This window comes from Grampus griseus (genome assembly GCF_964374135.1).
Source record: "Grampus griseus genome assembly, chromosome: 16".
NCBI classification, from domain to species: Eukaryota; Metazoa; Chordata; class Mammalia; order Artiodactyla; family Delphinidae; genus Grampus; species Grampus griseus.
In genome coordinates this window covers 77,140,448-77,166,779 of record NC_139010.1, presented here as the reverse complement: position 1 = coordinate 77,166,779, position 26,332 = coordinate 77,140,448, and the positions used below count along the sequence as shown (strand labels likewise).

The window sequence follows — 26,332 nt, the reverse complement described above, 5'->3', positions numbered from 1 at the left end:
AGGCAGCCTCAGGATCTTTCTAGACACCATGCCCAGGGATTCACGACTGAACCAGCTGCAGCGGGCACAAGAGAGAAATCCTCCCTGCCATCCTAGGAATGGGCAGCAAAATGTCTTGGGATTTGGCAGGTCTGGGTTCAAGTCAGGCTCCGTCCCTTATCACTTGTATGATCTCTGACAAGGTATTCATCTCTACTTCAATTTCCTCATCTGTAACATGGGACTAATAAAACCAGCCCCTGAGTACTAGGGAGATTAAATGAGATTACAAATAGAAAGTGTTTATCAGAATTATTGCATTTAGTAAGCATAATGAAATGGTGCCCATTCTTATACGATAATTGTTATTTTTCACTTGAATGTTGAGATATATAACTTTTAGAATTTATAAATTTAGACATTCTAAGAGACTAGATTAATGCTATGAAATCTTTGTACATTCAAATGCTTTTTCATTTGTCCAGAAAATTCAGAATGTTGTAGGCTAACTAGTGAAATATAAATGAGAACGATCTGGTCTGATTTAGGTACATTTTAAGTATGAAATTTTTAAGGCCAGTACGGTATGGTAACTTTCCTGAATAAAAAGCGCACCTTTTGCATCATGTCTTTTACTGGACACAGAACACGTGCTCAAAGGCACAGGACTATCTCATATTATAACACCTATTATTCACTTTTTCAAGTAATCTGGTGGTTCAAAGTTATCCCATAATCTTAGATCCCATAAGAAAACTGCATGCTATGCACTCTGAATGATGCTATGAAAAATATCACTGATGCTTTCCCCCATGATATTATGAGCAAACAAACAGTGTATGTACTATTCATCAATCGACAGTAAGTCACGTTACCTGCTGAAAAATGAGAGCACAGTTTCGTACGTCGGCATCGTCTGAGTTTTGCTGTTTAGTTGCAAGTAGACCCACAAAAGAAGTGTTTTCAGAAGGCGGAACTCGCTGAAGGTAAACAACCTGGCCAAAAGAAAAGACTGAGAAGTAATTTTAGGCGCAGCCAAAACCACACTGTGTGTAAAAAACGGAAAAATTATAAGTGAGTTTAGGAAGGAGGCAATACCACCCTGAGTCTGTAGGTGGACTCACATATCGAGTTACTTGCTCAGGGTCACTCAGCTGGTAACCTGCATGGCTGGACTGTGAACCTCAAGTCACCTGTCACCACCAGAGCCTGTGTTTTCACCCACTGGCTGTGCTGCTGTTAAACAATGGCTATCACTGAATGAGCTCCTACCAGGAGACAGTGTTCCCAAGGCGCTTCCGTACTTTTTAAATTTGATTCCACTTTTTAAATTTAATTCCACACAGCAACCCTGCAGAGTTGGGATATATTCCTTACTTTTATAGATGTGGAAATTGGACTGACCCTACGTTTATTTAAAAATTTAATGTTTTCTTCATCATGGGGTTTTGTTGGCATGAATTCTCACTGTAAAATATTGCATTAAAATACATTTTATCTCAATGACTGAGGTTTTTACGTGCCCCTTAAATTTTGCACCTGAGCTGAGTGCCTCACTGGTCATATTCCAGTCCCGGCCCTGACTGAGGGCTGAAATGTGAATAACTTATCCAAAGTCACACAATTCTGAGGTCAGACCTGGGCAGGGGTCAGTTCTGCCCCAGACTGGCTGTGGAACCTCCTGCAGGCTAACTGGCCCTGCAGCTGCAATTCCCTCATCTGTAACGCAGTGATTATAGCAGTTGCTCAGAGGATACTTGTGACGGCCATGTGAGGCGACACGTCATATGAGTTTCCTATTGCTGATGCAACAAATTGCCACAGAGCGAGTGGCTTAAAACAACACGAATTTATTATCTTATTGCTCCAGAAGTCCTAAGTACAAAATGGATCTCACTGGGCTAACATCAAGGTGTGGGCAGGGCCCTGCTCCTTCCTGACGGTCCAGGGGAGAATCATTGCTTTGCCTATTCCAGCTTCTAGAAGCCACTGGCACCCCTTGGCTTGCGGCCCCTTCCTTCGTCTTTGAGTCAGCGGCACAGCATCTTCAAATCTCTCTCTGGTTCTGACTCTTTCTCCTGCCTCTCCCACATTGAAGAATCCTGTGATTACACTGGGCCCACCCGGATTATCCAAGATAACTTCCCCATGCCAAGCTCATTCAATTAGCAACCTTATTTCCATCTGAAAACTCAATTCCCCTTTGCCGCACAACCTAACATATTCGCAGGTTCCAGGGCTTGGGATGTCGACATCTTTGGGGGACCATTATTGAGCTGACCACACATAGAGCAGTGCCTGGGCACAGTAATGGGCTCAGGGGGCAGCAGCTCTGACTCTTGGGTGGCAGGGCTCCGAGTGGCCCACCGAGAGGTTTGGGTCCTGGCTCCAGAGCCCACACTGTGCCTGCAGCCGCACGAGGCATCTCATCAGGAAGAAGGGAGAAGGAGAACTGGGTGCTGCTCTCCATGGAATCAGCTCTGTAAAGGATGTTTCCCAAATGGGTCCTCTAAGAGCTGCCGCCGACTTGCTTCTCTGAATCACTTCAATGTTTCTTAAACCCACTGATATTTTCTGTCTCTGACCATGGAGATGCACCCTGGCTTCAAAGTATACCCTAGCCTCTTCAACCACCACTTTAGTGGTCATGGTGGGTGGAAACCAAGCTAAACCGTGACTCTAAAGAGCAATGGGAATGTCACTCTCCTGCCCCTCTCGCTATTTCTGGACACAGTAGAACGGTCTCTTTCCTCTTATTTTTTTTAGGCACCTATAATGCGTGGGCTTTGACTCTGGCCAGACAGTGACCAAATTTGTCACTGTCTGGGCAATAACGGTGAGCCAAGAGGGGAGACATCACAGAATCACTTGGTATGATGTCCCCACAAGGAACTCTTCGACCACTGCTGGGCTGGGGAGCTACGTATCTTCTGGTGCAGAACCCACGCTTGAGGTCCTCAAGCCCAGAAAGTTCTTTGAGATCTTACCAAAGAGGAGCTTACCAACACAAGGGGAGTAATTGGGAGCTCCTGAATCAGGACCCTGGTTTTACTTTTATGATGAAGGGTAATTATTGAAATAAAGCCCTCTGTCTTTAGGCCAAGTATTAGTACCCTAAAGTATTAGTTCCTACAGGAAATAATCACGCTGAGGACATTCAAACATATTTCCATTTACCTAAGAGCTCTGATGATCTGAATCAAGACGGAACTCACAGAGATCCTAAACTTCCCCCCGACACAGGCGAACATCTGGGCTGTTCTACATGTTCTTATTGGGGCTCACAAGTAGCCATTGGGATGTCACTGGTGTAAAAATGCCTTTAACAAGACATTGTCCTCTATTTTTATTGAGAAAACTGTGTATAAACAATAAAGATCTCCTTCTGAACACAGACCATAGAGAAAGCCGTGCCCAAGTGAACAAGAAAATATGAACAAGGATGTCCACTGCAGCTCTGACTGTCATCACAAAAATGAAGCAAAATAAAACAAAAGGCCATTAGGAAGGGAATGAAAATACTGCTGTCTATTCATTCATCAGAGCCCTGTACAACAATTAAAATTTAAAATGCTAATTAGGTACATACATATCAATACGGCGAGAACACGTCGCGTGATGTTAGTGAACAGAGTACGTTGCAGGAGGTCACAATCAGTGCAATCACTATGAAGAAGTTGATTTGAAATTTAAACCTTTGCAAAACCATACTGTGCATTATTTTCGCATGTACATATATGTAACAAGAATATAATCTCATGGACTGGATTCACACAAATCCTCCACTTTAGGGAGGGAGGGAGGCCAAGAGGAAGGAAGGGGAATAGGGCTGGGCGGGGAGTTGGGCGGAGCACACAGCGGACTTCTGCTTTCCTGGTCATGTTTTATTTCTTAACTTGCGACAAAATGCTACCATCTGTTCATTTGGGGAGGTGGGTCCAATTGTGTTTTGCATTATCCTCCTACCTCTGTAACTTTTTTTATAATCAAAAATATGACCTTCCATGTCCTTATTGATCTTGACCATCAATAAGGAATAAGAAAGCCTGGAGCAGAGCACACCAGTGGGCTGGTAATGACCACGGGCATTGAGGCCACTCAGACCTGGGTTCAATTCCCAACCCTCTTGCTGCATGGCAGGAGCAATCCTTTCACGTCCTATAATCTCCATTCCGCAGGGACAAACACGAGGAATACCTCCCTGGGTTGCCGTAAGAAGTAGACCTGAAAACCCACTCTGCGTGTTCTGTATACCCCAAGTGCTTCATAATTGGTAGGTATTGTTGTTATTAGCCAGAGAAGCATTAGCTGCAGGAAATACTGTTTGAGAGGGCTGCCCAGTGGTGTTCCAAATGCCGTGGAGGACACGGTGGCTTTTCTCAGGGAATTCCTGAGCCCTCAAGACTCTTTGCATCACAGACAGGAAGTCTGGGGGTGGTGGGACACGTGCCCCCCTGGTTGCAGGGCAGCCTTTCGTGCAGGTGGAACTAGACAGCCCTCTGAGTCCTCCATTCTCCTAAGTCTACAAGGAGCTTGGCTTCCAGAAAAACAGAATTCAGAATGAAGTTTTCATAATATTAGAGTGAGTGAAACAGGGTCACCGAGTGGTGACCTTTAAGGAGAAAACTGACTGAAAACCAGAGGCCCAGGAGGTCAGGGAAACTGTGTGTTTTACCACAGGTCATTTACAAGATGGAAAGAAAACTCAAAGGAAGATGAGGTCAAAGGGACTTCGGATGGGGAAGGTGAATGGCCTTGAAGTTGAAGCACCTGCTGAGACAGATGTTGTTCCCAAAAGGCTTAGAGACCCAAGCACCACGCCCACGAGCGAGGGATGGGTCACAGTCTACGCTAAGTGGGGCTGAGGGACTCTCCATCCCTGACCCCCAGCTGGCCTTTCTGCACAGATGCCCTGGGGCCATGTGACTTCCCAGGACAACCCAGTGCTCGCTGAGTTCTGTTTGCTGGGAAACCTGGCCTCTGTTACAAATGAGGAGACGGTGCAGCAGTGAGGGTGGGACCTGGACCTTGGAAACCGGAGCCCTGAGCTCGAGCCTAGCCCTGTCTTTTATCATCCCTCTTATCTTAGGGACAATAATTGTACCTACCGCACAGCGCTGTGGGTATTAAAAGGGACAGTGCACACAGCACAGCACACACCCAGAAGTGCTCAGTAAAAGTTAATTCACCCGAAGCTCCTTTCTTAAGCAGGTGTGGTCCGTGGTGTCAGGCCCACCAGCCACTAAGATGAGAAGCCTGGTAAATTTCTAACCATCTCCCCGGGCGCTGGGTGTGGCCCAAGGCCCCTCTTTCCATGCCCTCTGTTCCCCACCTCCCTCCAGCTTCAAGGCAGCTGGACGTCAACCAGGCGAGGAGAGTTCACCTCGGAAGACAAGACGGCAGCATAAGGTCCAGGAGCTGAGGGCCTGGTCCCTCTGGGGCACACATGCTGACGACATGCCTGAGGCCTCCCAGGCTCTTCCCTCCCTCCAGGTAGCCCGGCACTGTCTGTGAAGACAGACAGCTCCTGGGGTGAAGCCAGAGGAGCAGGACCCAGTGTCCACATCAGTCATGTCTCCCCAAACTTGTGAGTCTAGACGCCTGACACGTAATATTCTTGACCTCTTTTCCTGCCCAGCCAGCCTTTTCTAGGGCGTATCCCATCGCTAACATTCTGGTTGTGGTCAGACATTCTTTTTCCCTTCCTTGGTTAAATGTTACCGGGGTGAGACAGCTCAGGCTTTCCAAGGGAGGGACAATGTCATGAAAAGTCTAAGGGCTGTCATGTTTATCTTTTCTTCAAGGGTTGCACAACCTTTGCTCCATGGAGGGTGGGGAGAAAGCGCTTGTGGAAAAGCCATGGAGAGCAGGGCAAAATGACCCTGGGAGCCCCCGGCTCCCCCCTGGCAGGGCCTGGCATTGCTCTTGGGGCCCGAGTTCCTGAGGTCTTCTTAGATAATACAGAGATTAGAGGTCTCCCTCAACACCAGAACCCAGAACGTTGTTCTATCAACCTCATTTCCCTGTAAGTCTGAGGGCATTGCCAGCTACTGAGTCAATTCAAACCAACAGGAGAACAAATCCTTCCAGGTCTAATTCCTGAAATCGGAACGCTTTCCACCACACATGCATGAGGAAACATTTATTTCCTAATATACCATCATAATTTTTCGTAGAGTTTTGTCTTCAGTTTTGTAATTCACCCAAAGGGAATACCATCTCGGTAACTTGGCAGTGGGTATCAAGAACCTTTTAAAAAGTCCCCCAAAGACACAACAACTAAATGCAATACATGTTCCTAACCTGATCCTGCATTGGAGGAAAAAAGATGCTATAAAGGACAGTGTTGAGTCAATGCATCACTTGTGTAAGGTATCACATCAATGTCAAATTTCCTGAAGTTGTTAACTGCACTGGGATTATAACAGAAGAATTCTCTTTATTAGAAAATATACATTGAAGCATTCAGGGGTAAGGGAACATGATATACACAACTTTCCCTCGAAGGGTTAAAAAATGTGTGTTAATAGATACACACACAGATGCAAATGATAAAGCAAACAGGACAGAGATTGAACGAAGCAGGGTAAAGGGTACTGAGATATTCTTTGTACTTTTCTTGTTATCTAATTTGTTTGAAATTATTTTCAAATAAAATATTTTTTTAAATACTAATAAAAACAAAGTCCTTTTGGCTTGGTAATTTCACTTTTAGGAATTCTCTGTGGGAAAATAATATGAGATGAAAATAAATGTACGTTGAACGATGTCACGAAGGTACTATTTATATCAGTGAAACACTGGAAATAACCTAAAAGGCCAGGCACTGGCCGGAGTCTAAGGAAAGCCCTGTGGTTGCCACATGGGTAACACAGAGCAGCAGGATAGGCAGAGCCAAAGCCCCCTGGGTTAAAGATGCGACTGGAAGAGGGTAAGGAGCAGACCAAGACCCTGAGGTAGAGGTCCCTGTGCTGGTCCAGATGAGAGAGACCTGGAAGGTTGGCCTCCGGCTGGTGCCCACGCAGAGGCCCACAGAGATGGGTTGCACTTGTGCGGGAGGATGAAGTGGTCTCCCAGGAGCTTGAGCAGCTCGTCAAGGAACACTGGGCGGGGGGTGCAGTAAAGGGCAGGGCACCAAGAGTTGGGTTTTAGCCTTAATTGTCAGAGAGCTCATACCGGCAGTGGTATGTCTGAGTCTAGAGCTGTTCAGGGCTGGAGATAAAAACTGATTTCGGGGTGAGAGCTCTTTCCTTTTTCCCTTTTCCCTGGTTTCCAAAGTTTCCACAATGAATGTGTCTTAATATTGACAGAGTTTTAAAAAATTATTTAGGCAATTAATTAATTACCAGGTGGGTAATGAGACAGCGGGCACCCCGAGGGTCCCTACTCTGATGAATAGCACTCTTCCCCATGCCCGAGTACAGTACCCACGTTTGGGCCCCCCCCCGAGGCCAGGCTGTCCAAGAGGGAGGGACGTTTGGGATGGAGAAGGCACTGCACACTGGGCATGTCCAGCAGGGGTGTGGACGCAGGCCCCCCTAACACCTCCCTCCCCCCATCCCAGGGGCAGCTTGCCGGGAGCCAGCTCTCACCTGGGGGACCTCAGCACTTTGTGGAGCAGCTCCTGCGGGATTTTCCGGAGGTGGATCTGCGTCCCCACCAGAGGGACCAAGTTAATCTCCATCCACTTCTCGCAGGCAGTGGTGAGCGGCTCTTCCTTGTACTGCGAAGGCAAGAAAAGCGCATGGAGAAAGGAATCCCTGAACTTGCAGCGCCCTCTTCTGGAAGGCGACGATGCTACACGCGTGCTCTCGGGAAGGCCGCGCTGCAGCCCTGCTCAAAGCGCTTCTTCAAAACATAAATGGCAGCAGGTAACCCACGTTATCTGAGTGTTTGCTACGCTCAAGGCACTGCACTAGGTTGATTCAAGTCAATGCTCACTGCTACCCTATGAGGTCGGTTCATTATTATTCCTATTTTATCGAGGGAAACACTGAGGCTCCAAAATTCCTGCTCTTGCCTGAGGTCACACAGCTGGGGAAGTGGTTTGACCACAGGGCTTGCAAGCTGAAATCTCTGAACTGAGGTCTGTGACCGATCACAGACGCCGCTCCCCCCGCACCCTCGCCACCCCTTGGGTCTCAGTTTTCTCCTCTGATAATCAGAGTGTTAGATTACATCATTTACTGCCAACCCTGACACCCTGACTGAGCCCAGGGGGCGACAAATTTCCCTCAACCCCACCAAGAATGTCCTGGAATGTTGTCTGCTGTTTTGGCAAGAAACGCTGGCTTTCCCCTCCCCACCCCCTCACCCCCCAGATTAAAGCTTTTCTACTTTTTGGAGTGTTAAGATATTCTTTGAAACATAAAATGATTTTTAAAGATTGTTCACTTGGCACTGTTAGGTTGGTGCTATCAGATTCTTTGGAGCTGGGCCTGGTGCGTGAAATCCCAGAGTCTGGGCGCTCCTGAGGGCCCCCCAGGTGCCGCGTGCCCTGTCCAGGTTGCTCTCACCTTGCAGCCGGCCAGGTAGAAGTCCTTGATGGTGCTCGGCGTGAGTCCGTTCATCATCATGGTCACACACCTGCAGAGAGACAACTGCTGTTCCTGGAGGCCCCCAGGCTGCTTTTAGGGAAGTGGGCAGCCCCAGAGGTTTTACCTCAACTCCACGCCGGCAGCAGAGACCTTTCAGGGAAGGGAAGGAAAAGAGCCTTACTTTAGGCATGTGGACATTTGGCTGGAGGACAAGACCAGCAAGGCTTGTTGCAAAGAGCTCTGGGCTGAGGGAGGTGAGGCCTAAGGTCACATCCTTCTGAAGGAAACAACGTAGCCTTGGCACCAGGGAGAAGTATTACTGTAGGTGCCTTACTGAGTTTTAATTTTAGCCAGGGTGACCATCTGTTTGTCCCCCTGCTGGAGGTATTTTCTTCCTGTACAGACCATTGCGGAGCTGTAGAGGGGCTTCCGGTCCTGTTCCTCTCTGTACAAGAGTAGATTCAAAAAGCAAGTTTCTGATGAAAACCTCTGTCCTTTTCACGACTAGGCCTCATTTACCTGCTTCACTTACTCATCAAAGATCTATTTACTGAGCAGGTACTATGTGCCAGGCACCCTGCGAGGCCCTTGGGTTACAAAGAATAAAGCCAATGGGCCCAACACACGTTAAATAAACATTTAGACATGTAACCACATTATTACAGTTGTGTTAAGGGTTAAAAAGTCAAAGAACAAGGTGCCATAGGAATGTGAAAAAGGGGGAATCTGACCTGATGGGGGGATGATCAGAAAAGTGACATTTAAACCTTGAAGGAGGAGAACAAAGAACTGTTCAGACCAGGAATTGGGAAACCAGCATTCCAAGAAGAGGAAACAGGATGTGCAAAGGCCCTGAGGCAGGGACAGGGGCCCTACTTTGAGGGAACATCAAGGAGATCCCAGATGCAGTGCAGTGAGGGGAGTAAGACTAGGAGATGGGCTGGGGTGGGCAGGGTGTGTGGTGGGGTGGATATGCTGGGCGAGAGTTTCAGTGACTCACCTGTCACAGCTGAGACTAGTCTCCAGCACAATTTTCTTAAGACATGTTCGTGTCATCAAACAGGGCACCAGAGAATAGCTACTGAGCTCTCATACAGAAGCAAAATCTTGAACTCATTATTACTCAATGGTTATCCTAAACTCAGTTGAGATATATGTTGCTCTTGGACAAAGGCTTAAAGGATATCTGGTAAGTCTTGCACATATTCTGAAATGTATTCTTCAATTAAGCCAGGTCAGCAGAGAGCTGGGGAGCTCATTACCACCAACACCCACACCCCTGAAGAATAGCTTTTACTCAGTTGCATTTTGAAGTGAAGACTTTGCCAATATCAAGAAAGAACATTATTAAATTTATCGTTGCTTTTATTCTGTGGATATAGTTGAGGACATTGACCATCACATCACTCAATGTCATCTGATGAAGACACCCAGGGTTCTACCTCCCAAGTCAGTTTTTGGTTTCTTTGTTTTATCTAATGTCATTGATCAGGTTTCCCTTTTCATATTAGCTGCTAGGGAGCTCACAGTCAAAAGTATGGTCCACTTGTAGAGTGTAGGTTTGGTTATGTAATTTTAGCTTCTCCAGCCTTGTTTTCCTTTCTCCTTTTTCTTTTCTTTTTGAACAATTTGTGCCCTGTTATTTTATGTATTCTTTTAAGCCACCAAAAACTTTTACTAGAACAAGGCAAGAAATACTGAATGAAAAACAATTTGGTCATGGTTAAGGCACTTTACGCCCCACCCTCCTTGGATCCTAGGATGGCCCCTTCACCATAGTGAGACTGATCATACCCATTATAAGGAATTGTCCTGAGTATTGGAAAAATCTGTGCTGGGTAAACACCAGACTCTGCTGTCATCTTTCAGGCACGCTGGCAGGTGAGATTGCTGAGTTCTACATCTTCACCATCCCCTGGAAGACCTGCCCCCTCCCCTCCCTTCCCGCTTCCCCTGCCTAGTTCAGACCCTCCTCTCTCTCACCCGGGCATCTGCACAGGTCTCCCTGCCCACACCAGCCTCCCGCGTCCCCACCGCATCCTGAAGGTCTCAGCCAAAAACACAGAGGGGCTCTGGTCACTCTCCCCGCCCAAGCTTCAGGCTCTCCTCTGCTGGCAGAACCAGGTAGAACCTGCTCACATGACCTCTGAGGTCTGCATGACCTGGACTCCCGCTAACTTCCCCACCCACCTTTCCCTTCATCTTTCCACACCCCTCCCCAACTCCAGCTGCATTGGGTCTTAGTGGCCAAGCACATTCCAGTTTCTATGCTCTCCTCTGCCTGAAGTCCTCTTCTCTCTCACTCTTTGACAACTGCCATCCTTTCAGGCTCAGCTCAAGTGCCACCTCCTCTTGGAAGTCTCCCTGATTGCTTCTCCTCACATGCTCCCTCTGCTTTGATTTCCATGACCTCCTTCTGCCTGGTACCTCTGCCTCCTCCCAACACTCTCCCCTTGAAACTAGAGACTGCCAGGAAGCAGCCCTCCCAGCATAAACCCATTCCCTGAGTGTCTCCTCTGTGCCAGCCTCTGTGGCTGTTTCTGGAAATACCTGCTATATACAGACAAAACTCCTCTCCTCCTGCGGCTCCTGGCCTCGCTGTGAGCCGAGCTCACCGATCAGCAAGGGGCAAACCAGGTGTGAAAGGGGCTGTGTGCGAGGTTCAGGTCCCATACCTCACCAGGCACAGTGTTCTTCAGGAGTGGGTTTTTGCCAGTAGAGATGCACGGGCAGAATTAGCTGGGTTTGAAGTTGGGATACAGAAATCAGTGCTCCAGGAAGCTGACACCTTCACCTGTGCTCCCCCCTTCTCACTGTGAGACTCACTGCTGGGCTTCCCAGACTGGAGGACACCAAGCAAGCCCTGGGGCCACCCAGGCCACTTGCTTCTGGGCTCAGGGAGGGTGGGAATTTCCACTTGCAGAAGTTCTAAGGGCACCAAGCAGTTGCCCACAGATGGAGTTCAGCCCTACCTGGAAGGAAATGCCCTTTCAGCCCTGTGAGCCTGGAGGGACCCAACTGACCCTCAGGGAGGGAGGGAGGGAGGGAGGGAGGGTGTGTGTGTGTGTGTGTGTGTGTGTGTGTGTGTGTGTGTGTGTGTGTGTGTGTGTGTGTGTGTGTGTGTGTGTGTGTGTGTGTGTGTGTGTGTGTAGGCAACAACCAACAACCATAATCCCAGTTGTGCCAAAGCAGACACTGATGCATGAGTCTAACAAACAGCAGCCTGTGTAACCCGCACGCACACGCTTCATCCCCTAGAGACGGGCGGCCTCGAGTGTGCGTGATTCAGACTCAAGCAGCCATCTGGGTGATTCTGCACCGGCTGGAGGTTCAGCCCAGATGACCTTTGGGATCCCATCCAGCACCTGGATTTGTGATGCTATCAGAGTGACCTGGGGCGCGTGCACACGCACACGCGCGCGCGCGCGCGCGCACACACACACACACACATGCACACACTGAGGCTTGCGCTGCCACACCCCTGCCAACAGTACCATCAGCCTCTCAAAGGCAGGTGAGACCCAGCCCAGCTGTGTGCCAGACCCGCCTGGCTCCGGTGCCTCGGATTCCAGCCCCACCACAGTTATCTGTAGAATCTCGGGCGGGGCCCATCAGCCCCAGGCAGCCTAGGTTTGCTCATCAGTGGAATGATAGGCTTGGCTCGGTATCCAGAGCCCTCCCTGCTCCGGCATTCAAGACAAGGCATGTGAAGGAGGAAGGAAATGAATCCGCCATTCTCGGTTCCACCCCAGATAAGCCAGGGCTATGGTTCCGGAAGGAAGATGGGGCTTTGAACCTAGGCCTCCCGTAGGGCAGCTGAGGCTCACAGACAGAAGGTGGCCAGATGCCCCACTCCAAGAGGGAAGCTGGCCTTCCAGGTTTGGGGCCAGAGTTATCTCCCTGCACAGCACCAGGAAACAGCCGCTCAGAAACGCATGCGCGCAGAAGCTGTGATTTAGTAGTGATTGTCAGTCACAAGGTTATGCGGAGCTGAAGTCACGTGACACGCAATGGAAGGGGAGTGGGGATTCTCAGGAGAACCCAGACTTTACCCCATCACCTGCAGGGTCAAGGCCAGACTGCTGGGTTCTCCCCGAGACGCTACACGACCTGTCCCTGCCTGTGACGGCGGGCCTCCCGTCTCTCACAGCCAGCCGCCCACCCCATAGTCTGGCCAGGCCGACACGCTGGAGCGCCTTTTCAAGACTGGTCCCCCCCGCGCGTCTTCTGTGGCCACGTCCAGGCCTCTGAAAGCCTGCGTCCCTGGGTTCACGGGGCATCTGCCTCCCCAACGAGGCTTCGAGATGCTCCTGAGGAGCTGGCCCGAGTCATTTCAGGTGCCCCCAGGAATGAGGCTCCAACTCAAAGTCATCTCTGGGATTGAATGTGGCTGTATGGATTCTATAGAAAGTGAGTGGAAACCTGCAAGGTCCCTGGAAGACATCCTGCCCCTGCCTTTTACAGAGCATCTGCTGTCCTCTCTGGGCTAAGATGGGATGTTCGTTCATTCATTTATTCATTCATTCATTCCCTCAGATGAAGAAACTGAGGCTTAGGGTGGTGAAACAAGCCAGGCAGAGCATCCCTGCCCTAAGTCTCCTCTCTGTTGAACTGCGTCAGGAGTTTGGAACTCGAAGAGCGATAAGATACCACCTCTGTGCTCAGGACGTGAGTGCAGTAAGCACACATCCCTGAAAAAGCCTAAGAGAAGGGACAGAATACTCTAGAAAAATGAATCCCGTCAGTGCTTTTCCATTTGCTTCATTTACCTTCCATCAGCATTAATGGCCGACTCAAACTTGTGTTCTATGCAAAGAAACCCCAGATGTCCCAGCCCACGGAAGAGGCATGCTCCGTGAGCTGGGCCGGGAGGGCCCCTTTGGATCCCACCTGGGGCTGGCCCTGGCAGCGCCTTGCCACGCTTCCTTACCTTTGGAACAGGCTGTTGAACTGAAGAACGTGGGCTGCAGCCAGCACGCCCAGCACGTCGTCCATGCTCACCCTTACCTCGCGCAGGTAGAGATTCTGCAGGGCCACGGCGAAGGCTGGGGAGACAGCATCAAGGGCCAGCCGTCAGCGTGGGGCTCTGCAGCCCCGCATCCCTCAGGCACAGGCGCCCTCCCTGCTGGATGAGGGTCCCTGAGCTGGGGGTCAGGGACACATTAGACAAAACGCAACGGCTCTGACCTGGGCGCAGATGCTGCCTGGGCTCCCAGCCCCCCCAAAAGAGTTGAGGATGAAACTAAAAAACATGGAGCTCCTGTGAAAGAATCTTCTGTGAGCCTGTCCCGAGCCTGTGCCTCAGGGGTTCTGTCCTAACTGGGGGTCTGTGGCCTGTGCCGGGAGCTGGCCACCCCAAGGTGTGCACAGTGCTGTGTGCATGAGGTGTGTTTTGTGTTCTCTGGAGATGACATCATCACAGCGGGTTTTCCCCAGAGTCTGGGACCTTCAACAAGGTTAAGGACTCCTGGGACGAGCCGGGATCAATTTGCCAGTCCGTGGACTCAGCTTATTCCGAGTTCTACCTGACCCCAGCCGCGCTGTAGTGCAGTCCCATGGGCTCCGAGGACAGCTGGTGTGGATAATTATTATGTGGATAATTTCCTGATGGCACGTGACAGCACGGTGCGTTCATACCTGTTAACAGGTGTGTCTAGGTGGCCGGGATGGGATGGGGAGGGGCTGAGCCCAAGGGAGGCCCCTGGGGGAGGTCTCTGCTGCCAGCAGCCAGCCAGGGAGGGGCCCTGGTGGGAAAGGGCGGGTCAGTGTTGCCTACGGACAAGGGTGGGCCTGAGGGCTTCCCTGGGCATCTGTGCCCAGAAGAGCAGTGACATCTTCCCTGGGTCTGTCTGGGTACCTGCCTCTTCCTCCCTCCTCTGCATTCCTCACTCTTTACAAGGATGGGGACCTCTCTTTCGCAGAAGTCCCCCTTCTTTTACTTCCCCACATTGTGCCGGCCTCCTTCCCCTCCGCCCTGCGCTGCTCAGCTATTTTTAATAAGGAAGCACTGAACACTGTGTGCCTCCACTTTGGGGTGTTTTGTTTGTTTTTCAAATCTGAGAGGCAGTTTGTTCAACGACACTCTCAGAATACGAGGACAGGTGCACGTTACCAGCTTCGGTGACCAGAGGGTCATTGATCTTCAAGGAAACGATCATCTTCTTTACAGGGCGTTGTTCTTTAATCTTCCCGGGCAGCTGAGCTAGAGAAGGGAACAGGACGAGGACGCACAGGTGTGACAGCCACAGTGACCCGTGCAGGTACAGCGTGAGCCCCACAACTGCTCGCGCAGCCTTGATCTTGGCATGGATCACGCTGTATTTTGTTCATTTTTGTTTGCTTGTTGGTTTAGTGGATGCATCGATGAAATGATTATTTATTTTGAAATAGTTGAAGACTCACGAGAAGTTGCAAAAATAGTACAGAGAGTTCCCGTGTCCCCCTGGGCCAGCTTCCCCGACGATCTGACACAGCCACTGTGACTGCAAGACCGGGACACTGATGCTCACACTGATACAGACCCCCCTCCCCCTCCTCTCCCTCCCTCCCCCCTTCCTCTCCTTAGGCTGTGAGCAGCGAGAGGGCCAGGGGTGGGCCTCCATCACCTCTGCGTCCTGAGCACCTAGCTCAGACCTGGCACCAGGCAAGAGCACAAAAGGACCATTAGCTGAAGGATGAGTGTGACCAAGGCGTCCTCCCAGCGGCTCCTGAGACTTTGCCCCACAGAGCTCCAAACAAAGGACCCCCGCCACGGAGGGCTTCCAGGGGGAAGCAAAGGGGCAGCCCGCATCACCGCCAGCCTCCACAATCCACTCAGAGTTACTCTGAAATGTGAGTTACGACACACGGTGCCCTCAGGTCTTCAGCGGCGTCTTTGGCACGAAGCCAGAGCCCCTCCAGCAGCCCCAAGACCCTCCCACTAGTCTCCAGCTCACCAGGTCCCAAACCTGCCTCTTCGTGGTTTGTTGCCCAGGAGATTTGTGGCGCTCCCTCTCTTCCCCATCAGGGGCCCGCCTGATCCTCTGCTATGGAAGGGAGCTCCACACCACCACCTCCCCCGAAACTGGCTTTATGTTCCCTCCTGGACCAACCACCTGCCAGTACACCGAGTATCTGTTGGTTTACGATCGGCCGGGCAGGCACGCTGGACGGTGAGCCTGCCATCCCGTCCCCCGGCCCCGCACAGTCTTGCACACACTGGTGCTCAATAAGTATTGGCCGAATCGATGGATGAATGGATTCCACGGCCAGTGAGCTCAGGGTGCCAGGTCACGCAAGTGACATGAGTCAGGAGCCCAAAGTATGTCACAATTTGCAGCTACAAAGAATGCAGAAAAAAGAGAACAAAGGTCCACTTCCCTCAGGCAAACAAGGCCGTCGAGCGTTCCCTCACCACGTTCTCGGCACCTGGCTCTGTTCAGGCTCGCATTCGGCCAGTGTTTATTGAGCACCTACTAAGTGCCAGGCCCTGTTCCTGGCTCTGGCTCACTTTCCTCCCCTGGATCTCTGCACAGTCTCCCCTCTGCCCGCTCCATCCTGTCACTCACCCCCACGGGGGGCAGCAAACAAGAGGATGCTGGCAAGTGCCTGACACGTAGCAGGTGTTCATGGGGCACCGTTAGGATCATCATGTATCACACAATTTCTCATGCTTTCTCATCACTTCAGGTGGGCTCGTCTGTCCCCCACCCCCCGACATTAAGTTCCTAGCACAATGCCTGGCACAAGTTAAGTACTGAACGTCTCTTGAAGGGAGGAAGGAACCTTATCGGCTAGGTCAGAGTACGTGGAAGACAGTTTCTGTAAGTAAAACTTCACAATCCGATAGGAAAGTGATAATCTGATCATACGCCTCTGAGGTGCCCCCAAACCAAAGTGGTTTGTGTTTAGTAAAAGAGGGTCGTTTGCGTTTGGATCCTCCTAGAGCATAAACACACGCTGCTCTGGTACAGCCGATCCTGGACTCTGGGTGGAATGAACATGAACGTGAGTGGCTGGGACAGCCCCGTGTGGCCAGCACAGGGCTGCTCCAGGGGAGCTGTGTCTCTCAGCACCCACCACTCCAGGGCTTGGTCAGGAACTTCCTCTGCTGCTAACTCCAGGAGAATGATGCTCACGTTCTCAGGAACAGAAAAGCAGTAACTGTGAGATGCGTATAGAGACCATCATCGAAGGCACGTGAAGGGCTGGGACCGTACCCACTGAAAGCCTTGGAGACATGGGTCCCAGGGTCTGACGCCGTTGGTGGTGCTTGCAGGGGAGACCCTGGGACGCTGTGACAGCCCAGGCACTGAGGTTTCACTCCTGCACGTGACCTGATGTCCCCCAGCCGGGCCCAGCCTCTAGCGGGGGGCTTGGATTACAGCAGCCGTTTTAGTAGGGCCAAATCTGAGTGGGACCATTCTAGACTTACTAAAAACATGACAACTCCATTCTTCCCTTCCATATTCTCTGGATTTTCATTGTACTCACTGTCCGAACCCCAGTGGCCTTCCACTGGCTGCCCAGGAAGGGCTGTGATCTGGGCACAGGGGCCATGGGAGAAAGAGCTCGGTCCCGTTTGAAGACACTGGGACAAAGGCTCAGGAAGATCGTAAGTGTGAAGCCTGTTACAGTTCTATGGGGACGCCACGGCCTGCTCTTGGCTCCCAGCTTGGCCGGGAAGGGCTGAGTCAGAGGCTTTGTGGCCGGGAAGATGCCGGCAGGCAGCCAGGCTCCGTCTCCCGACTGGGGGCTCCGGCAGCCCGTCTGGCTCCAGAATGTCAGGGCTTTACTGCCACATCCTGGAAATGCAATCCCATCCCGACTGGCATGCTGGCTGCCTGGGAGACCTTGAATTTTCCACGGCACCTGCCTATGAGCTGTCCGGAGGCGATGCCAACCATATTACCTGAGAAGAAGCTGGCAAGGCTGCAGGAGAGGAACTTATGGGACAGATAAGGGGCAGCTGGGGATTATTAGGATTCAAAAAAGAGAAAAAGAAAGACGTGACCTAAATACTTTTGGGTATGAGGTGGCGTTAAGAAAAGAGAAAGAAAAGGAAAAGAAAAAATGAAATTGATGTACACTTGTAAACCTCCAACCAGCACTTAGAGCCAAACAAGCCACAGATGTCAGAACTATGCCTTCTTTCTAGAAAGCCCATCAGAAGCCTCAACACAACCCACTTTCTCTTCTCAAAGAAGTAGGGAGGGCCTCCCTCATAGCTGGTGGACAAGAATGGGTTATTATGAGAACAAAACTGACATTTACTGACTACTCACTATGTGCCAGGCATTGTTCTAGAACTTCACACCTGTTACCTCCTCCACAATGAAACACAATAAGAACCATTATCCCATTTTAGAGCCGAGGAGACTGAGGTTAATCCTGTAATGAGATCACACCATGAGCCTTGGTCTTAACTGCCAGAGTGACCGTGGTCTCCAAACAGATAACCGAACGCCAAGCTGGGGCCTCTCTAACCAGAGAGCCCTTGGGGGTCCTGCTCTGGGTGAGAACATACCTTGCAGAAGCTTCTCCAGCTCCTTCTCAGGGTTTGCGTTGCCCCGGGCCAGGGCCATCATGTAAAGCTTGGTCAGGGTCTCGGACTGAAAAAGCTGGGGCTGATGGAGTTCCCACCTGAAGCCAAGGCATTCGAGAATCACACCTGAGGAGAGGAAAGGATGCTGAGCAAACGTTTTAACGACACCCCGACCTGAAGATGCTTTCACTCTGTCTCCCACGTACTCTCTGTCCATCCCGTTATCGAGCAAACGAGTGGGCAGGCGGCTTCGCTAGGAACAAAGTTCCAGCCACGGGGAGCTTCCTGGCTCCCAAGCGGATACGATGGGCACAAGGTAACTTAGAAAGCGGTAAACGTCCACCAGAGCTGCCGACCAACAGAGGCACACAAGCTGCCCTCCAACCTGGGGGCTGCAAAAAGCTTCGTGGGGCAGGGACGCTGGCTGCAACACTCTTGGAGGGGGCCTCACCTTGCCTCCCCCGTTGCAGTGTTTCTTAGCCTTGGCGCTGTTCATATCTGGAGCCAGATAATTCTCTGTGGACGGGTCTGTCCTGCGCTGTAGGATGTTTGGCAGCATCCCTGGCCTCCACCCACTGGATGCCAGTATCACCCGCCCCACCCAGGAGTTGTGACAACCCAAAATATCTCCGGACATTGCCAAATGTCCTCTGGGGAGCAAAATTGCTACCCGGGCTGTTAGTGTCTAATTATTACCCACCTGAATGTCATAGAAAAAACCCCATCACCAGGGAGCAGGGTTCTCATCAGCATTGCTTTTCTCGAGGGAATGGAGATCATCAGAAAGCCCAGCTCACAGGCATGAAATGGGATTACAGTGTGAGGAGGGTTCCTTGCAAACTGTAAAGGATTTATGCTGGGGAGTCTCACCCGGGGTGGCAAAGATGATAAGAAAAAAAGAAGAGACTTGAATAGGAAGGTAGATGGAGGATCCAGGTGAGACATGAGAGGCTATGGGCAAGGGGGGCTCTGCAGGCTGGACCCCTGAATTAGCACAGAGCTGGGAGGAAGGGAGCCATGCTCGGGGTGATTCCCCCCGAACCCTAAATCCCAGCGCTGGACAGAACCTTGAGGTTCACTAGCCCCATCTACGTATTTCTTGGCTTTGCTATTATTTTGACCACATGACTTTGGGTACCTGTTTCCTCTCCTGTTATTATTATTGTTATTCACCCACTGTATGATATTGTTTGGTGCTGGGAGTTGAGAACCTGGGTTTTCACCTCAAATCTCCGGTCACCTCAGGTGACAGTCTGGCTATGCCGGATTAAAAGGAATCTTGCCCCGTAATGGTGATTTTAAGCAAGGGCAGAATTGCGGATAAAGTGTGTCCCCTGCGCCCCCTTCCGCTTTCAGGATGGCAGTGCAGGGCAGACATCACAACCAATCTGGAACTCTTTCTCCTGAGCCCGGAGGCAGCCTCACACTACTTCTCACCCCCTGCTCCCACCATCAACCAGCGTTGACGGGTGAGAAGAAATCGATTAGCCTCCGCCGGGGAAGGAGGCTGGCTCTGACCTCAGACAGCCACACCGTGGGGTGGGGTTTATCCAAAAAAGCACCATCAACAAGCTGACCTGTCCAGGCTCCTCGTGGGGCTCAGTGAGCCCTTCCCAGCTGGACGGACCCGCTCTGACTCCTCACCCTACCTCAGATAAGTCTTCTTGGACGAGTGCAGATGTGGACATCCAAGTCACGACTGATTAAAGCCCAGAGGGACACAGAACAGCTGCCCCGGGCCCGATGGGCTTCTGCTTAGTCTTCCAATCCAACCTATTGATTAACATCGGCAGGTCTGTATTTATCATGGCCATTAGCATATGAAAATGTGTTTGCCAAGCGGCTTCATTCATTGTGCATTTGGGAAATATTTCCAGTCACACCTATTACACGAGGGACACTGTGCAGTGGGCAGGAACAGAACTCACAGACTGGTGACCAGGCCTCTGGTCTGGTTTTCCTTCCATAGAGACCACAAGCTACCCCTGAGGTCAGCAACATTCTGACGAATCCACTGGTGACAAGAACTCACCTGCCTCCGCGCTTTGGATGGCCTTGTTCTTCAAAGTCTCAGGGAAGTTTTCCTGAATTTGTGAAATGCATAACCTCAAGAAAAAATACAAACAAAAAATCCAGGCGTTCATACTGACATTTTTTTTTTCTTCATCTGCAACATGTATGATTCCAGTGTAAGCATCCCTAAAACATAAATGAATCAGTCTTATCATATCTCTCCCTCTGGGACAGTTTCCTCGGGTCACTGTGTGTCTGCCAATTTGACAAACTGTAAGCTCTGTCTGATGACCGGCTCAGAACATTAATTCCTGTTTTCAGTTTGCGGGTAGATCTTGCCAAGGAGGTATTTGAGACTACATCTGGCTGCCTAAATGACACCTCTTTGGGTGAGTGTCTAAAACAGTGCCTAGCATATAGTAGGTACTCAATACATAACTGCTGGAGAAAGAGAGAGAGAGTCCTGGCATGTCTGGAAAGTTAACTCAGCAAAACTTCTGGTTAGGGTCATGCATGCCCCAGTCTCAGTGTGCCCACAGTCTAAACACAGAATCTACTCTGAGGGAGTTTCCTGGTGGTCTAGTGGCTAGGAGTCTGGGCTTTCACTGCCGTGGCCCTGGGTTGAATCCCTGGTCAGGGAACTGAGATCCTGCAAGCCCTGCAGTGTGGCAAAAAAAAAAAAAGAACCTACCCTGAACTGAGCCCCAATCCTCTGCCAGGAAATGGCATCACGAGCCTCCAGTTGCCCAGGCCAGCATCCTGAATGCTGCCTCACCTGATCGCTTGCCCAGATCTAATGAAATGCCTTTTGAATGCAGCCATCTCTCCTTGGGTGAATCCTTGCCCTCACTGCTGTCACCTTCATCCAAGCCACCATTTCCTGCCCCCTGTCACTGCCAGTCTCCGGGCCTCCATGTCGTCCCCTCTGATGCACACCTCACACTGCAGCCTGAGGAGCCACCTGAAATGCAAATCTGGTCTTGCCTCTCCCCTGCGGAGAATCCTTCCTTGTCTCCCCAGTGCTCCTGGGGGAAAGCCAACCTCCTTCACACGGCTAGCAGGCTTCTGCCTGTCTCTGCAGTCTCACCCCTCTACACTCCCTGCTCCAGCCCTTTTCAACAGCCTGAACCATCACCTCTGGCTTCCAATCTCTTGGACACGCACCTCCCTCACCTTTTCACTGGATGACCTCCTACGCATCCTTTCAGCTAAGCTTAGTTGTTGTTTCCTCTGGGGAGGCTGGGCTGGCGGCCCTCCCCAGCCCACCCTGGGATTGCCCCTGTTAAAACTCCTTCCCCAGCGTCTTCTGGTCGCCTGTTTCCTCACGGGCCCTCTGCACCAGGCTCTCCACCCCACAGAGTCGGCGTTTGTTTACCCCGGCAGCCCTAGCACAGCCATCATGCAAGTGCTCGATAAATATCACTGCTTGGATGATGACAAAGATAAGACACTTTTCCATAAACACTATATTCACCCTGCTAAGCAAGGAACCGAACCAAAACTGGAGTCACATGTTCACAGCTTGAAGACAGTCATCCCAAGAAAGCCAACCAGCCAGGGGACACTGGACCACACCAGCCCCTGTCACATTTGCCATGCTGTTTTCCAGTGATGCCAGAAATCCTTATGGGCCAGAGCATATGCAGGAGGGCTTGGGTCGGAGAGCCTGTGTCCAGAATAATATTGACCACATGCTGCCCTTTCCGAGCAGAGATGGTGATTACAAGTGACTCAGCTTCAGGAAGGCTGTGGGCGCTTGAGTTGTTTATCCCACAGGAGCAGTGGACCTGACCCAAGCCAGACTCAATCCCCCTGGTGGCTTGGGTCACACATCTGGGCAGAGCCGGCTAAGGTCAGGAGTTCAGACTGTGACCTTAAAATGGAACGACAGACTCTGTCCCGCTGGGGCAACAGCCATGACCTCAACTACCCTCACAAACCTCACTGTCATCAGTTGGGCCAGGAGATGCTGGGCGACAAAAGTAACCACATTGCCTCCTCCTGGTGTATTGGCTGCTTGCCAAGATATACCATGTATCCTGTGGACTCTGTAGCTCCTAAAGCGGAGGCTCATTTCAGGACCATTGGAAAAGCTAATGGAACACATGGCATCTGGGAGCTGTCCTCTTCACCCTGTGGGACCAAGTGGCCTGGGATAAAGTGGGGATGCTGGGAACATGCCGTTAGTCTGGGGCTCACTACCTTGATGGGGAAACAGAGGGTAAAAGGGAAAGTCCATAAGTTTCTCATGGACATATGGACTTCCTGCAGCAGACCATCGAAACAAAGGGCTTTCGACTTGATACCTTCAACATGCAAAGCTCCAGTGTGGCTTACCGGGAAGAGTCATGCAGACCTTGGGCCTGCCTCTGGGTCTTGGTTCTTTTCTCTGTAGGAGGGAAATGAGGACCACGTGGAAGTCACTGGGGGAGTAAAAGAGCTAATGCTCGGGATGCCTGGCACTGAGCAGACACTCTGTTCTCCTATCAGCTCTACACCGTGGATCATGGGTCTCCAGTCCCAGCTCTCCTGAAACTGCTCTCTGATAAAAATCTAGGGGTCCCTTCTTTGCATCCTTGCCTCTTAGCATGACCTCCTTCCAACCTCAGAGTGGACTTGGCACTGCCGTCAGAATGGGAAAAAACATGAGGCAGAGTCACCTTTTCCTAGGGCCCAAGCCCCCTAGATCAGCGGTCCCCAACCTTTTTGGCACCAGGGACAGGTTTCGTGGAAGACAATTTTTCCATGGACCAGGGCTGGGGGGATGGTTTCAGGATGATCCAAGTGCATTACATTTATTGTGCACTTTATTTCTATTACTATTACATTCTAATATATAATGAAATAATTATACAATCCACCATAATGCAGAATCAGTGGGAGCCCTGAGCCTGTTTTCCTGCAACTAGATGGTTCCACCTGGGGGTGATGGGAGACAGTGACACCTGAAGTGTGTGGCTTGTGTCCAGTCTACTCCGTAAGATGCAGCTTGTCACTTGCTGCTCACTGATGGGGTTTTGATGAGTCTGCAAGCCATTGATTTGTTATGGTCTCCGTGCAGTCAAACCTCTCAGCTAATGATGATCTGTATTTGCAGCCGCTCCCCAGCGCTAGCATCACAGCCTCAGCTCCACCTCAGATCAGGCGTTAGATTCTCATAAGGAGCGCGCAACCAAGATCCCTCGCATGCGCAGTTCACAGCAGGGTTCGCGCTCCTATGAGACTCTAACGCCGCCGCTGATCTGACAGGAGGCGGAGCTCAGGCGGTAATGTGAGCCATGGGGAGCGGCTGTAAATACAGATGAAGCTTCGCTCACTCACCCGCAGCTCACCTACTGCTGTGCAGCCCGGGGTCCTAACAGGCCACAGACCGGTGGCCCGGGGGGTGGGGACCTCTGCCCTAGAGCCTCCTTCCTCAGCCACACTCCTCCATCCTGGATCTTTGGGTTCATATGTTAGCTGTGTCCACACGTACCAGAGAACTCCAGGGACACTGAATGACACATGTTAATTGGGTATTTATTTGCCAGATACCGTTCTAAGCTCTCAATGAATTATGTCATATAATTCTCATGGCAACTCTGTAAGACAGCATCCCCAGTTTGCAGATAAAGAAACTAAGGCACGAAAAGGTGTTTGCAAGGTGGTTAGCATTTCCTCATCTCTCAGGCCCCTTCTCCCCGTACTCCACACCCCAGTCCCAGTGGAAGGAAGCATGACGAAGACCAGGAAACTTAGGTTCCTGTATAGCATCTCCGAGAGTTCTGGAGCCAAAAGCTCACGGCGTCATGGAGACCCACAGACACAACCAGAAGTACTGGCTAGCTGGGCAGAACCTGGGGCATTGACATATGAGAAGCACAATTACGTATCTGAAATAAATGGGAAGCTCAGAGCTAGTTAACTCAGCTTTCCACGGCCAGTGACGCTTTACAGAACTAGTAAAATATAGATGGGTCCAGCTCCCATCAAAGTCAACAGCGCTCCCAAGTGGAAGAAGCAACAATAACAGCGTCAACGGCAAGAACAGGTTTGCTGGTTGGGCAGCCAGAGAGCTACGGGGAAGGTGCCTGTGTGTGTGTCACAGGTACAATTCCAGACACCCCCACCCCTACCATCGACCTTGTTAGCTGACAAGTCTGAAAGTACAGAAGGGTTACCAGGAATAAGCCCTTTATTTTATTACACAAATTAAATAAAACTTTTGTTATGTTTTCCAAGTTTATGTTTCTCACAATCACATGGAATAAATCCCCACTGTGAAAATAAAGAAAATAAAATTTTGTGTTTATTAAAGAAAATCAGCTCCTCCCGCACTGTAGTAGACACATCCATGGCCCCAATTACACACCCTTGTCCTGCAGGACTCCAGAGTTTCTCCCAAGAGAGCTGGTGTGTATTTCCTGCCCCTTGACTTTGGCCATGTGACTTGCCTTGGCCGAGTGGACATAGTGAGCAACTGGGCCCGCCCTCTTGCCCTCTGCCGGCACCAAGACAAGGACATGCCCAGGCTAGCCCACTGTCTCAGGAAGAGGACAAGAGGCTTGTGGAGCACCAAACTGCCCAGATGAGCTGAGCCTGGGTCTGCTGACGGCTGATACACGAGTGATCGGCTGTCCTGAGCGCCTACCTGCCCTCAGTCTGCCTCCCGACCCCCAGCTTCCCAGCATCACCAAGGAGAGAGGCAGATCTGCAAAGCTTCTCCTGGGAAGAAAGCGCCCAGACCAGTCCCTGCATCTGCTGTGTTTGAGGCAAGATGTTTTGATTTGGAGAAAGTGCTAAGAGGCAGAGTGACATATGGAGTCATTGGCTGGCAGAGCACAGGGCTGACACTCCCCCGAATGGAACCACCAGGATCAATAACTAAGACTGCTGCTTAGGCTAGAAAGATAATAGCTGTGTTTATTGAGCACCTACTATTTGCCAGGAACAGCACTAATCATTTTTAATGTACTGTCTGATTGAAGGTCACTCTTCAGGGGAGATGCTATTGTCACCATTTCACAGATGAGGAAACTGAGGCTCAGAGAGATTAAGCCACTGGCTGAAGGTCACAGAACTAGTAAATGGAGGAGAAGGAATTCCAACCCTGTCAAATAGACTACATTTAATGGCCCAAAAGCCCAGCACCAATGGCCATCACCCCTCAGGCCACCACCCCCAGCCTAGCTCAGCGATTCTGCAAACCAAGTCCTGAAGACGTCTGCCCCTGCAAGCCCAGCCTCCCTCCGCAGGTTTCTGGATCAGTTTGCCTATATTCCCAGGCCCAGCTCCTGCGCCTGCTTGCCCGGCCTGGCCCTGATGCTAAGGAGCACAAGGAACTCTAAGACTTCTTCAGGGCTCTAACCAAACAAAATATAAAATAAGTTCAAAGTTGTTTAAGGCTATGAGTAACCAATGCCAAAAACTGCAACTCACAGCACTCAATTTTTTCTAAGCGGGGGTCATCAGAGAATTTAGAGACCAAACCCAGATGGGCTTTGGTTTATTCCCATGTGTGTGGTATAGTCATCTGTGGGGTGGGAGGCAACCGAGCAGGGCTGGCCGGTGGGCCTGGAAAGGGAAGATGTGGCTCCTCGCTCAGCAAACATGGAGCCAGGAGCTCTTCCGTGCCAGGTGCTGCCCAGGGCACAGCCCACACTCAGGGAGATGCTCAGGCAGGTCAGACGGAGTGCTCATAAGGCAGACGTGCCAGTGCATGGAGGCAGAAGCATCCAGGCAGATCCAAAAGGCCAGGGCCTGGTGGGGCAGTGGTTGGGAGTCCGCCTGCCGATGCAGGGAACATGGGTTCGTGCCCAGGTCCGGGAAGATCCCACATGCCGCGGAGCGGCTGGGCCCGTGAGCCATGGCCGCTGAGCCTGTGCATCCGGAGCCTGTGCTCTGCAACAGGAGAGGCCGCAGCAGTGAGAGGCCCGCGTACCGCAAAAAACAATAACAACAACAACAACAACAAAAAGAGGGCAAAAGGCCAGGGAAGTGAAGTGTTCCTTCTGCAACGGGATCCAGCTCTGTGTCCCCAGGAGAGGCAAATAAAAACTCATAACCCGAAGAAGTGATGCTCTAAGCCAGCGGCTCGGAACACTTTGCGGGTGAGCGGAAGCCTGCTTCTCCCCTTGCTGGGTGGACATGCGCATTCGTGGGAGGGGTTCAAACTCTGAGCCAGGCCGTCTCACTTTGTTTGTCAACAAATCAGTTGATAAACTTAGAATCCTGTTAGGGTCCAAAGTTCCCAGTACAAAGGAAAATCTAGAAAAAAAATTCTCAATCTCTCTGGACTTTA

General features: G+C 51.0%; 1 protein-coding gene across 1 annotated transcript in view; it reads right to left on the bottom strand.

The window, feature by feature from the left end:
- BTBD16 (BTB domain containing 16) overlaps nucleotides 1-26,332 on the bottom strand; it is a gene marked incomplete at both ends in the record, with an annotated part of 43,275 nt that overhangs the window by 15,622 nt on the left and 1,321 nt on the right. Inside the window, 7 exons of the mRNA XM_082672975.1 lie at nucleotides 855-974; nucleotides 7,572-7,702; nucleotides 8,496-8,565; nucleotides 13,447-13,561; nucleotides 14,629-14,718; nucleotides 18,022-18,165; nucleotides 20,072-20,145. Of these exons, the coding sequence (XP_082529101.1) occupies nucleotides 855-974; nucleotides 7,572-7,702; nucleotides 8,496-8,565; nucleotides 13,447-13,561; nucleotides 14,629-14,718; nucleotides 18,022-18,165; nucleotides 20,072-20,145 (744 nt within the window). The remainder of the gene's footprint in view (nucleotides 1-854; nucleotides 975-7,571; nucleotides 7,703-8,495; nucleotides 8,566-13,446; nucleotides 13,562-14,628; nucleotides 14,719-18,021; nucleotides 18,166-20,071; nucleotides 20,146-26,332) is intronic.